The sequence below is a fragment of the Halictus rubicundus genome, unplaced genomic scaffold, assembly GCF_050948215.1.
Source record: "Halictus rubicundus isolate RS-2024b unplaced genomic scaffold, iyHalRubi1_principal scaffold0052, whole genome shotgun sequence".
In the NCBI taxonomy this organism is placed as follows: domain Eukaryota; kingdom Metazoa; phylum Arthropoda; class Insecta; order Hymenoptera; family Halictidae; genus Halictus; species Halictus rubicundus.
Genome location: NW_027488593.1, coordinates 1,147,358 through 1,162,697, shown reverse-complemented (window position 1 = coordinate 1,162,697; position 15,340 = coordinate 1,147,358). Strand labels below are relative to the sequence as shown.

At 46.0% G+C, this 15,340-nt stretch overlaps 1 protein-coding gene across 1 annotated transcript; it reads left to right on the top strand.

Moving 5' to 3' along the window:
• The first annotated feature begins 8,735 nt into the window (after positions 1-8,735).
• Positions 8,736-9,944, top strand: LOC143363517 (radial spoke head protein 9 homolog). Its single transcript, XM_076804089.1, has 4 exons — positions 8,736-8,962; positions 9,212-9,377; positions 9,524-9,812; positions 9,883-9,944. The coding sequence occupies exons 1-4, from the start codon at positions 8,736-8,738 to the stop codon at positions 9,942-9,944; spliced, it is 744 nt and encodes a 247-aa protein (XP_076660204.1).
• The last annotated feature ends 5,396 nt before the right edge of the window (positions 9,945-15,340 follow it).

Here is a 15,340-nt window from a genome sequence, read left to right as displayed (position 1 = left end):
TGCTTTGTCTATTCTCGCACATCCTTCCACATCTACTACCTGTATTTGTGGGCAATTCCTAATTATACTGCAAATATGCTCGCTATGTATTGATGGATTTGACCTACAGTGTATTTCTCTTAATCCACACAATGACCCCACCGCATACCCTGGCATTTCTGGATACATGTTGTTCAATTCCAGGACCGCTAACTTATCCAAGTTAGATAATGTGTCGAGGGACGACTCTCCTCTGATATTTGTGCAACCACTTAGATCTAGGTGTTCGATCTGTGTGAGATTCGCACTTATTTCTTGTACCGTAGTGCCTGTCACCCATCCACAAAATGTTAGTGAGAGATGCGTGATTCGACGTTAATCCCGGATTATCGGTAGGGCTTGATCTACTGGTCCCAGTTCTATTTCCACAAAGTCCCCTCGTCCTATTTGGAGCTGGTCATCCTCCTCATCTTGGTTCAACTGGTCCACGCCGAAGGTCAGCGCGTGGATTCTTAGAGTTCTTAGCGTTTGTTGTAGGTTTCTATTATTGGCTAAAGTACTCAATATAGTGTCGTCGGTCAGTGTTTGTTGTAATATTAAATCCAAAGAGTCTAAGGCTTGTAACCTTCCTAGTATATCGATTAAATATTGTACTGATATTCCTACACACTTGTCTATTTTAAAATGTTTCAAGTTTGGATTTAAGTAATGTAATGCTTTCCCACTTAATACAGTTTTTGTTAATTCAAATGTCTCTAAATTTTTAGCTTTTTCGAGCACCTGGGCTAGTTCTGGCTCTATCGGTGGTTGTGACTTTCCAAACGCTATATGTACCACTTGGTTTGCCCCTTCGACAAGGTTCCTAAGTGACGTTGGCCTTATGGTCGCTGCTGTAAAATCTAAATATGTAAGGTTCGGGCAAGTTTTTATTGCTATAGCTATTATTTGTGGTTGTAGAAGTTTTGAAATACTCTCATCATCTACCACTATCTTTGTTATATGGTTTGCTGTTCTACGTAATAACCAATGTAATGCGCCCATAGTAACCGTCTTACCGTTCCACCCATGCGGCCAACGCCAATCAGTCACATCGAGACGCTTAATTTTACCATACGACGCTAAGGTCCCCTCTCGCCACCTTGTCGAGACTAATTCTAGTGCTACTCTATCCTGAAATTGTAAATACGTCGCAATCTTCGCAATACACTCCACCGGTAGGAGTACCTTATCCGAAAGGTCTAGGCCCGGAAACGCATTAACCGACGGTCGCGGCGCTATCAGTTTAGCCTCATGCCACGGGTCTGCAGGACGGATCCTTAGCTTCCGCTTGTGGACAACGAAATTTTGTCCTACCAGTTTCTTTGCTTGTTCCGGTTTTTCAAACGTGATGAACGCCTGATTGCCCGTGGGTTTCCTCAATACTACTGCGTGTTCCGCTCCGTGGGGTCGGAAAACTTTCAGTAAGTCCTCCTTCTTGGTATGATTGGCTAATCGCAGTATTAATAGCCTCCTTCCTTCTCCTGCTGTCCCTGAACTGCATCCTGGTTGCGGCTCCATGGTTCATTTATAATCCTATGGTTACAATGCTTGTATAAGTTCGTGTAAATATAATCGGAGACAACACAACACATAAATAATAATGTTTCTCCTTTCGCGCCAATCATGGCAGCGGTTCGCATTCGTATCACATCGTTTGTGTCCCAATGACTGGCTGTTTATGTCGCATGACAGTCATGTCCACGGTCTGATTTGGTTAACCTTACAATTGCTTGTGACATCCGAAGATGTGGCTTAGCCTAGGTTGTTCTGCAACTTATTTACAATATTTTATTAATATCTGCTTAAATAGTTTGCGCAATTCGCCAGTCGGGCCCATCGTTGCACAAGCGCCGACCGTATCGATGCGTCTCATCCGTTAAGATTTGCAAAGTGAATAGCGGTAAATCTTTAAGCATTAATATGTCTCTCTCTTCCAGCGTTAACAAGGTTTATAATTTCAATTTATCTACATGTTTGGTGAATTGTTTTCCGTTATCATCTTCTAAAATAACACTGTTCTTTGCCAAAATTCCAACAATTTTGTATGGTCCATGATAACGGCTACTAAACTTTCCAGCTCGCGGCTCGACGACGACGCGTACCATGTCCCCTATTTTTCCGCGGAACGGTCGCGCCCTTTTATCATAATAAACCTTGGATCTTTCCTTAGCCTTATTCTGATTTCTCGCGGCTATTGTATGCATTTCGTTTAGTCGTACAATCAGATCAGAAAGATAAGTGTTGTATGTGGGTAAATTTTCGTTCCCCGCGAACGAACTTGGACAACGAGCAACTTTTCCGAACACCAATTCATAAGGTGTGAAGTTGGTTGTTTCGTGTACCGAAGTGTTATATGAAAACATTGCGAACGGTACTAACCTATCCCAATCGTCATATCTATCTACATAATGGCTGATGTATTCCGTTAACACTATATGGCTTCTCTCTAGTGCTCCATTCGTTTGTGGTCTATAACCAGATGTCATAAAGTGTCGGATTTTGAAAACCTTCGTCAATTTTTGAATGTTGCCCGAGGAGTACCATATTGTAATATCAAATGGGTCGTTAAAGCGTGCGCGATTGTCTCGGCTCTTATGTCAGGAACGGGAACTGCTATGCAGTATTTTGTTAAATTATCTTGCATCGTTAATATATGCCTATTTCCGTTGGGAGTTGTTGGTAATGGTCCTACTGTATCCAACGCTACCCTCTCAAAAGGTTCTGCGGAAGTATCCGTTATTAACATGGGCTCGCGTGTTTTAGAACGTACCAATTTTTTATTTTGACAACTGTCGCACGAACAAATAAATCGTTTTATTTCTTGTAACGTGGACCTTCACTCGCCGCGTGGGAAGGCGGGGGCGGGATCCACTCCGGGAATTTATGGGCTCAGAGGCCGGGCCGCGTACGGCCGTGAATACGCGGTCCTCCCGGTACTAATAGATTGCCGAAGGTTCTCGGAAATCGAAAAGAGCCTGCTGCTCGGGCGCCAGGCACCGGAAGGGTGCCACGCGAAACGCGGACGAAGTCCGCCCTTAGCCGAAGCTGGGGGCGGGAGGTGAACCTTCGGGAACCGCGAGAATGTCGAGAGGCGCGAGAAGGGTCGGGGGTTCGGACACGGAAGGGAGCGAGGACAGCCCTCACGGCAGGGCGGATCGCGCAGGTGAAAAGATCGATAGTCGGGCTGGGCTCTACAATTTTATTGGCGTCGGATTTTACAAAGCCGCGGCCACGTGGCCGCACCCGAGAGCCCGCGCTCTTCGTACAAAGTTTGCGATAAGGTGGAGGGTTCGCAACGCGCTGTTGTCGATCGGTAAAATACGCCGCGGGGGTGCGGTAGATCGGCACGAGAATAGCCCCTCGCCGAAGCGAGGGGTTCGCGGCACGCAGGTGGTCGGCGCGATTACGGTATGACTGTCGCGGCGCGGTTTCGGTTCCGACGGACGGCGAACGCTCGGCGAAAACTTCGCGATAGGCTACGCTACGGCTCGATAGGAATAACGCGAAATGTAACGTAACAAATGGATGGTTGCAAACGGTAACGGCGGCAGCTCCTCCGAGGAAGACTTCCGCACGATATTTTTCCGGGAACTCGCTGCCGAGGCTCAAGGTACCGGTGAATTCGGTACGAGCGGAATGTCCGAGGCGAGAAGCGCCTCGGCGCGCGAAAACTCGGGGAACGAGACGCGATATTACGCGTCCGACGGGCGATCCGCGAGCTCGCGTTGCCGCGAGGGCACGGAATCGTCGTCGGCCGACCTCGTCGGTTCCCCGACAGAGCCTGGCGAACCAACTCGCGACAAATAAACGAAATCGGTCACTTAGGGGACTCACCGTTCCTGCCGGTTATTTTTCTGCCGTCTGTCGCGGTTCTGCCCGTCTCGCTCGGGATGGTCCTTCGGTAGTTCGGCTCCTGCCTCGCAACGGTAACAAGATCGTGGTCCCGCTGTAGCTCGGTATTAGAACTGCACGCACGTCGCGTGTACGATAAGAGGACGAATCTCGGTAATATAAGCAACACGGCGGTCCGGGCTAATTCGATAGTTTTTCTCTGTGCGACACAGTACGGAAGTCACCGCGACAGTAATTCGGCCTAGTCCGTTCGTGTTACGGCAGGGTCCTCGCATCCCCACTCCTTGCCGTAGTCCGGCTTTTCCTCTAATAGGGCGCGCGTCTGGCGCGAGATTCGGAACTCGCAGGATCGTGCCTACGTCGGGTCCTTGGGCCCCAGACCTTACGCGAAAATCTTTCCGAAATTGGAACGCGGGGCAGATCTGTGACTTACCCCGGTATGGAGAGGGGGGGGGGCGCCTACACCACCCTCGCCGAGGCCCCTTGCAATTGGCTAGGTGAGGCGACGGCAGGACCGCGAAATAGGTTGTCGGATGGTCGACAGGGGCCTTCGTCCCGCTTCGTCACCTCCGGGTTGTCTGGCCCGTGTGTGGCGTCGCCCATTCCTCGTTATTACCGGTGCACCGGATTTGCGTATTGGCCATGGTTTGGCGTAGGTGGTCCCGCGAAGCGCTGTGCCCTTTCCTCAGGTCGGCTGGATACCGGGGTGCCGTTCGCCTACCTGAAACTTGCCGGGCTCGGCGCGCGCGAAAGGGTGAAAGTGCGAGTTTCCTGTCGATTCGGGAGTTCCCCGGGGAGCGCTTCCTAACCTATCGAGCCGTGGTTCTATTCGCGACAACGTTGTTTTCGGGCAGTCCGGTCCCTTCGTTCGGTTGTTAGGGGCGCCTAAGGGCGGCGGGGTTTGTGCAACGTCACAGCGGATATTACCATTGCTTTTAAAGACGGGAACAATCGGCGTTGCCCATTCGCTTACGTCGACTGTCTTTAAGTGCCCCAAATTCACTAGTCTGTCTAACTCTTTTTCAACTAGCGGTTTTAACGCATGTGCTATACTTCTACATTTTAACGCTATTGGTCTTGCATTCTCTTTAAGGTGAATTTTAGATTCACTCTTGTTATACAACCCGGGCGTTTCGCTAAACAATTCACTGTATTTTTCGCTCAATACAGCAGCTAAATTTTCGATATTTAATTTATTTATCACGCTCACACCTGTGTCGCCTATTTGCAACGGCCATAATCCGAACGCTGCTAACCATTCCCTACCAATTAACGCCGGACCTGAACCAGGCAATACAAAACATTCTAACATGCGTTTCTCATTTTTAAATTCGACAATCAAATTCGTTAATTTTCCTATCGGTTTCAAAATTTGCTCGTCATAAGTTTTCAATTTCCGTTCTGTTTTTTTCATTTTGCAATTTCTAAGATAAGGGTCTAGGGGGATAAGACAGGTCTAGCGGCCCCGGCGGGAATTTTATTGGTATTGTGTGGAAAACCATCATTTTAGGTTGAAAACAATCCCCTAAAATTTTAAGTCGCTAACCCTTCATTTAAGGGTGATATGAGGGTAAACACCCTCAACTTTAACATTTTTTTTCTCGGTTGTTAATTAAGATATTGAGATGAAATAAAATCGAAAATATTCGAACTTACTTCCTTCATATCATATATTTTTTTCATAATTGTAATTAAATTATTAAGACTAGAAAAAAATTATTTAATTTTTAATTTTTTTTTTATGCGTGGGGGTGGCAAGCAACCCTTCGAGTGACCACTTCCAAAAAATTCAAGAACAATGTTCTGTTACCTATCTAATACGTACAAAAGTTTCAAGATCGTCGGATTGGTGGAACATAGTTAAATATTGAAAAACAAATGAAATTACGGTATTATAAAGTAGGGATAGTACTATTGGTGGTAGATTTGATTAATGATAATATGTATTTATTATTGATTCTAAGATACTCTGGCTACGATTCTCAGCGTGGCACTCTTAAGGCTCGTACAGACCTGAACATTTCGACGAACATTGCGCCGAACAGCGAACGAAACGCAAAATCGACATTCATTTCGGCGCGCAATGTTCATCGAAATGTTCAGGTTTGTGCGAAGCTCACCCGTTTGCGTTCGTGCGCGCGGTCGATCCATCGCTTGTCGGTTTTTCGACATACATCTAAGGCCTCGTACAAACCTGAACGTTTCGACGAACATTGCGCCGAACATCGCGCCGAACAGCGTCCGAAACGCAAAATCGCGTCGAAATGAATGTCGACTTTGCGTTTCGTTCACTGTTCGGCGCAATGTTCGTCGAAATGTTCAGGTCTGTACGAGGCCTTAGACTCATTCGGTTTCTCTGCGACTTCCACTTAAAAGTCCCCAACACTCGCTCGGTCTTGAACCCAAAATCACAAACACCCGCTGCATCGCGCTCGACTGTGAAACAAGCATTAATTATATTTTTATTTAAACTTAGAAGTGGCAGTTCTAAAGTAATTATTAAAAATATATTCGGTCTGCAACATGAACAACAAGTGTCAGGATATTTCCATCAAATAATTAACGCATTTGAAAAGGATGTTTTGGGAAATCACTTCGGAATAAATACAAAATCCAGAGCCGATCTCATTTTAAATGAAACAGCGCGCGTACCAAGGAAACTTTTTGAAATAAAAGATTCTGAATTAGTAGTCATTTTTGATGGAACATATGTTAGACACGAGAAAAGTAAGAATAATGTATATGAAAGGAAATCATATTCTGGACAGAAGAAAACATCATTATGTAAACCGTTTACAATTTGCACAACAAATGGATATATTATTGACACGGCAGGACCATTTAATGGTACCATGAATGATGCGTCAATCATGAAAATCTTATTAGTAGATCCTAACGGAATAAGTTCACTTTTACAACCCAATGATTTTTGCGTTGTGGACCGTGGTTTTCGAGATGTTGTCGAGCATATGAAAAATAGAGGATATAATGTTTTAATGCCAGCTTGTAAAGGAAATCGAGCACAATTGATAACAGCAGAAGCAAATTCATCACGCTTCGTAACAAAAATAAGATGGATTGTTGAAGCTGTCCATGGCGATATTGCACAGAAATATCGTTTATTACACCACAAAATGGACAATAAACTTCTACCATGTCTTAAATCATTGTGTCGAATAGCATCCTTTCTACACAATGAATTTGGTAAAAGATTAGATACAGATCCAGAAATAGATTTAATTATTGATTATATGAAGAATCAACGAATAAAAACAAACACGCTTCAGGAACTAGTAGAAGGAAAAAAATTAAATCGCCGTAGAAAACCATTTACACGAATGACTGCCAACGTTGTAATGGATTTTCCAGAAATGACTGAGAAAGATTTGAAAATCTTATTCACAGGTAACATACTTTCTTGCATATGTATAACATTATCACATATAAAACTATATGCTACTTATGTAATATTATGTACAGGTACCTCAATTAACCCAGGCAGTATGCTATCTAGCGGAGTTAATGAGGAATGATGATATTTTAAATATGGAATATTTAGAGGAAACTAAAAATATTATAAGGGTGAAAGTTCATTCGAGGCATATTAATCGCAAAAGTTATCAATGCTACATTGAATATGTACCACATGCGATTAGTTATACCGGAATTACACGATATACATGCGACTGTGCTAATGGCAACAGAACAGTAGGTTGCTGTTCCCATGTCGCTACCATTATTTACTATTTATCTCATGGGCGATTTAAATCGAAAATTGTAAAACCAGCGGAGATATTAACCAATATATTTGATACGACACATACTGTACCAGTAATTGAGGAAAATAGTGACGAAGATTGAATAAATCTATATTATGATTCCTAAACTTTTCTTTTACACCTACATAATGTCTATTTATATTGCAAATTCGGGAAGACAGGAATAGAATATAATACGATGCGAATAATTGATCAAGGAGGGACATAATCTCCTGATAAGAATTATTAATTAATAATTAGTCGTAAGAAACACTGCACTACACATTATACTATTATAATGGGGTAATTTCATTTGTTTTTCAATATTTAACTATGTTCCACCAATCCGACGATCTTGAAACTTTTGTACGTATTAGATAGGTAACAGAACATTGTTCTTGAATTTTTTGGAAGTGGTCACTCGAAGGGTTGCTTGCCACCCCCACGCATAAAAAAAAATTAAAAATTAAATAATTTTTTTCTAGTCTTAATAATTTAATTACAATTATGAAAAAAATATATGATATGAAGGAAGTAAGTTCGAATATTTTCGATTTTATTTCATCTCAATATCTTAATTAACAACCGAGAAAAAAAAATGTTAAAGTTGAGGGTGTTTACCCTCATATCACCCTTAAATGAAGGGTTAGCGACTTAAAATTTTAGGGGATTGTTTTCAACCTAAAATGATGGTTTTCCACGCAATACCAATAAAATTCCCGCCGGGGCCGCAAGACCTGTCTTATCCACCTAGACCCTTTATTTTTATTCGACGCCTAAAATCGTTCGGATAGTCGGCGACGCCGAGTATCTACAAATAAATCCGCCGAATAAATGGTGGCGTTGTATCCGACCATCCGAATAAATCCTGAAGATAGTCAGAAAATCATCCGGAGGCACGTCGAATACAAATCTCGAAACCAGACGCTCGACGAATAAAGATACAAATAACTTCTCGCGATTCATCAGACTTCGAATAGAAACAAAAGAACAAAGAATTTGTATCCGAAAGCCGTTCAAATAATTATTTCATCGGATACTGCCCAACTCTGCCCTGCTCTGTCAATACACGATTCGTCTAATATTCGCTACGCATTCAATGAGAAAATGGAATGTATAAAATTGCTGGATAGTTTGGACGTCCTGGGCGAAGCTGGTATTTGCGTGGGAACCGAGCATTTCCAGTTGTTGCGTAATTCTCTAACGATACTGCAGAAAGAGAATCATTTCCGAAGATGTTATTACTGGGGAAAAATCTACGGGACTCGAAACGATTATCACATCGCTTACGGCTTCGAGAGGGATTGCATGGACGGGCAAGTTTATTATTACAGGTGAGAAAATGTCGCAGCGGTTTTCAGTCCGCTTCCATCTTGTAACAACGAGTTCCATTCGTAACGACGAATACCTCTTAAGCCATCTTAACTCATACCTCACAAGTCAGGCCGGCGGACAAAATATTACAATCCTGATTTTGTGTCTAGCGGACAAGCCGTCCGCTCCTAAATGCTAGATACAAAACCAGGTTTGTAATACTTTGTCCGGCGGCCTGGCCTGTGAGGTATGCATCGACCCTAATTCAGCACCGATTGTTTCGACTGGTTCCTTCTGCCGAACGCGGACAAATGCGCCCAATTTTTAACGCCGCTCGCGATCAACAAATTCGAGGGCGATCCGTCGGTAGTTACGAACGCGTACAACACGAACCCTCCGTTCCCGCCGAACGAGGATCCCAAGAAGTATTACGAGGTAAGATGGCACCACAGTAAATAAACGTGTTTTCAAACTCGAAGAAAAAGGGGGTACGGTAATGTCTCTTGTAAAGTGGCATTTCGTTCCGGTGACGTTACCGTATCGCCGAGAAAGTCAAACGTAGTTTGATGAGCGTATACCAGGGCCCTATACCGAGGGAATTAAAAGAAGAAGACAGGCTCGCCGCTACGGTGTATTTCATTCGAGAAGACGCCGCGCTGATCCCGCGTGGTGCATGGTTCAAATGTCCGAGCGGCGACGTAATTGAAAATCCCGGTTTCGAAGGACTCGGTCCCGCGGACTGCGTCCTCTTCAAGTCCTTTCTGCACGCGCGTCCTCCGCAACAAAAATGGAACACCAATTTGTTGACCAGGCCTGATTACAATTACGCCACCGATTTTCTAGACACGATCGATCTGGATGTACCGCAAGGTATTGTACAACCTATATAAGATCAATTAGTTTATAAACAATCGCTGTTCGCTATCGCACATTTGCGCAGGTGGTTGGAGCCTGCAAGTACTGCACGAAAAGAACTTGGTATTGTTGCACAGCTTGTATTGACCTGGTATGACTTTCTATCATAAAATGAACAGACCGCATCACGGCTACCTGTATTTCGGCCACGGGAAAAAGAACTTGGACGTCGTGTTCATGGTTTGAGAGGAGGAAGATCAGGCTTTTCAAGATAACATTGATCCTGCTCCGTGTCAATTGTATCATTTTCGATTAAACGACTTGAGAGTGTTAGAAAGTGTTTTCCTATCGTAGGTCAAAGGACTGGCGTTTCAGCGACCGTGACGTCGGACTGTTTATTGTTTATTCTCCGGTACAGTCGTTGACCGTGACGAAGAAAGTATCCTGCGTGCATGCATTAGACTGGTATGCGTCTGTTTTGAATCGACCCAATAAGTGCGTCGAGTGTTTGATAAAGAATAATCATTGTCGCCTGTATTTTCGACAACCGTTTCCTGACTACTGTTTTCCGAAATAATCGCGGTTTCTATTAGATTTTTAAGGTTAATATTGAATCTACCATCGTCGAGTTTTTATTTGACTACGCTGGAATTAAAGGTTGCATTCATGGGGAATGATTGCAAGAATCCTTTCTGACCCACGCCGATATTTTATTACAGTTTCTTTTTTTCGATTTAAAACGGTGGCTCGGGACCGGCTTTCGTTGTATTTCGGATGAAGAAGAAGGGATGGGGTAGCGGTTTCCTTGTTTTTCTTGTTGTGCTTCGGTATTTTCCCAAAATTGTCCTACCCTGGATTTTACCGCTCTGTGCTACTCGCCCACACCTCCCCCCGCCACCAGTAAATCCGCCATTGGCTAACGAGGCCACATTCGTTGGACCTTTTCGCTAGGTTTATCATTATTCGCGCTGGTTCTCCCCGGATCTCTGAAGTGACGTTATTTTTCAATTTTCAGTTGGCCTGCGTTCCGTGTAGGTGAGGCAATGAGGACAGATGCGTCATTGCGAACCAGGCTTGCAGGCGTGATCGGTTGCCGCGCAATCGCACGAGATGGCGGCATCGAAGGGTTCCTGCATTGTGACATCGCCCGTTAACGGTAAGTTAAACCCAAATCATTTCTACCGTTCTTAACTCGCCGGTCGAGCGGTTTTACGCGGTTAATTCGATAGTGTTACGTCCCGCGGCTCGCGTTTGGTTTTCTTCCCTCCCCCCTTTTGGGATCGCGAGATTTACCGCGGGTCAAGACGCTAATTACCCGACTTCGGTCCACGCGGCGCGTACGTCCGTCGTATGACTCGGGATTCGCGATATAATGGCAAGTCCGGCACTTATCAGCGCTGCCCTATCGTCTCGCTGGTGCCGTTGACGGGGAGTTAGTTTATGGCCTTGGTCACACCGCTGGCGTTCACCTTCGCGTACAGCTTCTTCCTCGGGTCGCGGGCAGGTATTCGGGCGACGTTGTGGATGACTGGTGGAAGGGTGATTGGCACCAGATCGTAACGTGGGCCAGTAGGGATGGACCTGTGTGCGTGTACGCACAGGGACCCTGACTTCCCTTTGTGACTGTGGCTGCTGCTGCTGGGCAGGAGCTGGAGCTGGACCGGCGACGACTCGTATTCTCGCGGAACACACGATTTCGCGGATTATACGCGGAGCGGAATAGATGCCGACGTACGGACTGAAGCGATAGTTGGACACGTCGGATTCGTACTCGCGAGCTAACCGCTTTAATTGATATTTTCGTCCGGCGCGGCGCGGCATGAAGAGCTTTTAGAACAACCACGAATTTACGATGCACTGTCTATTCATTTGGGAATCTTCCGTTATCGTGCCGAGACTGCCTGGTGGGCTCAGACACACGCTAAAGGAAAGATTCAGTCTTATTTCGCGAGAAATTCCGTTCTTGCGCCGAGACAGCCTGGTGGGCTCAGACACGCAATCAGGGAACTTATTGATGATATTTTAATTATTATGTCACGATGCTCTTCACTTCGCGTAGAACCGGAATGGGAATAATAAACACTGAGTTTAATAATAATACTTGTTTAATACGTGAAAAGAATAATACAAAGGTATAAGCAAACTAAAGATATAATTAATACGCGTGATACTGGTTAATGATATAAGCGGTAAAATACAATATGGAAGTAGTAGAAATTATAAGACGCTTGATATAGTAACGCTTTCGAATGAAATTGCAAGATGTGAGCGCGACTGAAGGGCGATCAAGCGCGAGCTTGCGTTTTTCTAGGGGCTACACGGACCTTCTTCGCTCGGGGTCCGTGTGGGGCGAGTGTGACGCAACCGGGTATCAAGGTGGGGTTCGCTAGTACCTGATGACGTACTGTCGAGCGTCTTGGCGCGCTCGCGCATGCAAATGATGGGGAAGTAATAACTTATAATTAACTTATTTTCTACCTTAACCTATGATGCGTCGCGGGTGACGTCATCAACAACACGTCGGTCGTCCGACGTGACAATAGTTTCGTAACGGCGTATCGCCGTCCCCAGCACGTGCATTTTCGCAGCTTCCATTCCCGAATTCCGACGGGGATTCCGTGATTCCGGGGCTTCCGTCGTAGCCTCGGCGAAACAGTCGCGTTCGTAGTTAGGTTACGGAGACAGAGAGAGAGAGAGCGAAAATATGTATAAATATGTATGTACTTCTTTCTAAACACTACGTGTTTTATGAAGGTTGTATTTAAAACTACGGAGACAGTGAAAGCGAGTATTTTATGTTACTTTATAAGAATAAGTAGAATGCGTCTATCCAAGTTGTTAGCCATTTTTTAACACTAGAACGACCGGAGCAGTCAAAATGACTGGTTCCTAATTTTTCCTTTTACAATTACTGAAATTGTAAAAATGTTTTCATCGGAAATTTTTTAATGAACCTCTTCATTGAAGCACATATTACAATAAAAGTTGTATGAAGTCTGAATGGGCACACTCTTGTCACTGTTACAAAGCAATATACGTCAGTAGCATTTATTGCTCGGTCGTTCTAGTGTTAAATAATAAAGGGTGTCCCAAAATGACCTGACATTTTAGTTTATTAATAAAACGTATTTTCTTTTCTGAAAGGTATGAATGTTTTTATTTTAATATAATGTACAAACATGGAGGTTGGAACACAATATCTGATAAATGGCTGCCTCGTCTCTATGTGCAAACGTTCACACCTCTTACGAAATTTTCGATAACAGTTTGGCATAATCGTGGACTAATCTCAGTAATGTTGCGTCCGATTGCTTCCTTGAGCTCCGGAATGGTCTGTGGATCATGGGCATACAATTTTCCTTTGAGAAAACCCCAAAGAAAAAAATCCAATGAAATTGCAAAGTGACTCGTGGTGGATGCATGGAAAGCTGTTGAATTACTTGTGGATTTTCGGTCCCCCAAATTCATCATTCATCGCTGAAAATGATTTCGCGAGACGGTGCGTTACGATGAGCAAAATCCGTGCGGACTTTTCGAACCGTCTCTGCAAAGTTTTTACCATTTTTGTAGTAAATTTTCACAATTTCTATGCGTTGTTCGGTCGTGTAATTCTCCATCACTGAACCTCAATACTTCCTGATGCCAGTTGCCAAAGATTAGTACTCTATATTCACCATAAAAAAATGGCGCGCAATTTAAAATGTCAGGTCATTTTGGAACACCCTTTATCCACCTAAAGAAATAAAGGCTATAGCCGGTTTTGGGGGCCAAATCGGCCCTGGAAGGGATTTTATTCCAATTTGCGCCATTCGATAGCCTACCAAAAAAGATACCTTTCAGTCAAGTTTTAGCCCTTTAGCTCATTTGTAAGGGTAGTTATAGAGGAAAAACGAAAATCCAGTTTTTGTCCGTCACCTCCTGGGACGACCTTGAAGACCAGTTCCGGAGGTACTACCTCCCACCGGGGGAGCTGCGACACTTAGACCATCAGATCGCCGAACGACGGCAAGGCTACGCGGAGCCAATCCAGGTCTACGTGACGGCCCTAATGACTCTCATTCGCCGCCGAGGAGGGTTCTCCCGGGCACGACAGCTCGACGCACTCTACTACAACATGCGTCCGGAATTACAGCTCCACGTACGTCGGAGCGAATTAGTCGATGCCACCCACCTCATCCAGCGAGTCCGTGAAGTCGAGGAAGTTTTGCATCGCTTACGCCGAGAAACCGGGGGCAGGTCCTCCGACCGCGAACCACCCCGACGTTCCGCTCTCGCCGTAACAGGAGCGTACCGACGAGAAACACGTTGCTGGCGTTGCCGCCAAGCGGGACACGACCGTCACCGCTGTACCAACCCAGCGGTCCGATTCTGCTCATTCTGCGGCAAGGAGGGCATCTTGACCCGCGATTGCCCGTGTCACGACGCTAGGCCATATCCGGGAAACGAAACACGGGCCGGACCACAGTAGCTCCGGGTCCGGCCCCCGAATTTGACGATACCCGCATCTACCTCAACGTATTCGTCGGCCCACACCGAGCCCGTGCCCTCGTCGACACCGGGTCGGTCTGCTCTTTCATCAACGGCCCTATGGCCCGATGGTGCCTCTCCCAGCAGTGGGAACTCCGCGCCGAAGCCACCACCGCCACCCTGGCGGACGGAACGGGTGCGAGCCTCGACCGCAGCATCCTCGGGGTCGGAACCTTCAACGGCCAGGAGATCCTCCACCAATACTACGTCCTGGAGGGGCTCGACGCGGAAATGCTCCTGGGCATGGACATGCTGCAGAAACTCGGGCTACAAATGCGACTGGGGCCCCACCACCTGTACCCGAGCCGAATCGACCGAGGTCTCACGGCCTGTGCCGCCATCGCACCAAGCGGGCTCCAGCACCTCACGTCCACCGAGGGTGAACGGCTGCCGCAACTCCTCGACCATCACAAGGAGGCCTTTAAAACCGTTCGCGGGGTAACCCCGTTGGCCCACCACGAGATCCGACTCCTCGACCCGACGCCTATCAAACAACGATACCGCCCGCGTAACCTGGCAATGCAGGCAATCATCGACGCCGAGGTCGAAGCAATGCTGAACGAAGGGGTCGTACAGCCCTCTTGCAGCCCCTGGAGCTCGCCCGTAGTAATCGCCCGGAAGAAGGACGGAAAATACCGGTTCTGCGTGGACTTCCGGCGCTTGAACCAGGTCACCAGGAAGGACGCATACCCGCTGCCACACATCAACGCGACTCTGGATAAGCTGCGAGGGGCACGCTACCTCAGCACGATCGACCTTAAGAACGGCTACTGGCAAGTACCACTCACACCGGAAAGCAGGCCGCTAACAGCTTTCACGGTTCCCGGACGAGGCCTGCTCGAATTTACCGTCATGCCATTCGGGCTGCATTCCGCTCCGTCAACGTTCCAGCGACTCCTGGATAACGTGATCACACCTGACCTCGCTCCGTACGCTTTCGCGTACCTCGACGATATTGTCATTGCCAGCCCGACGTACGAAGAGCATGAAAAGATGCTGGCCGAAGTCTTCCAGCG

Excerpts from the sequence above, each read along its gene's own strand:
- LOC143363517 (XM_076804089.1), top strand. The coding sequence starts at position 8,736 with ATGGAATGTATAAAATTGCTGGATAGTTTGGACGTCCTGGGCGAAGCT. Across the intron at positions 9,378-9,523 it reads ATCCCAAGAAGTATTACGAG|GGCCCTATACCGAGGGAATT; the intron begins GTAAGATGGCAC and ends AGCGTATACCAG. Across the intron at positions 9,813-9,882 it reads CGATCTGGATGTACCGCAAG|GTGGTTGGAGCCTGCAAGTA; the intron begins GTATTGTACAAC and ends ACATTTGCGCAG.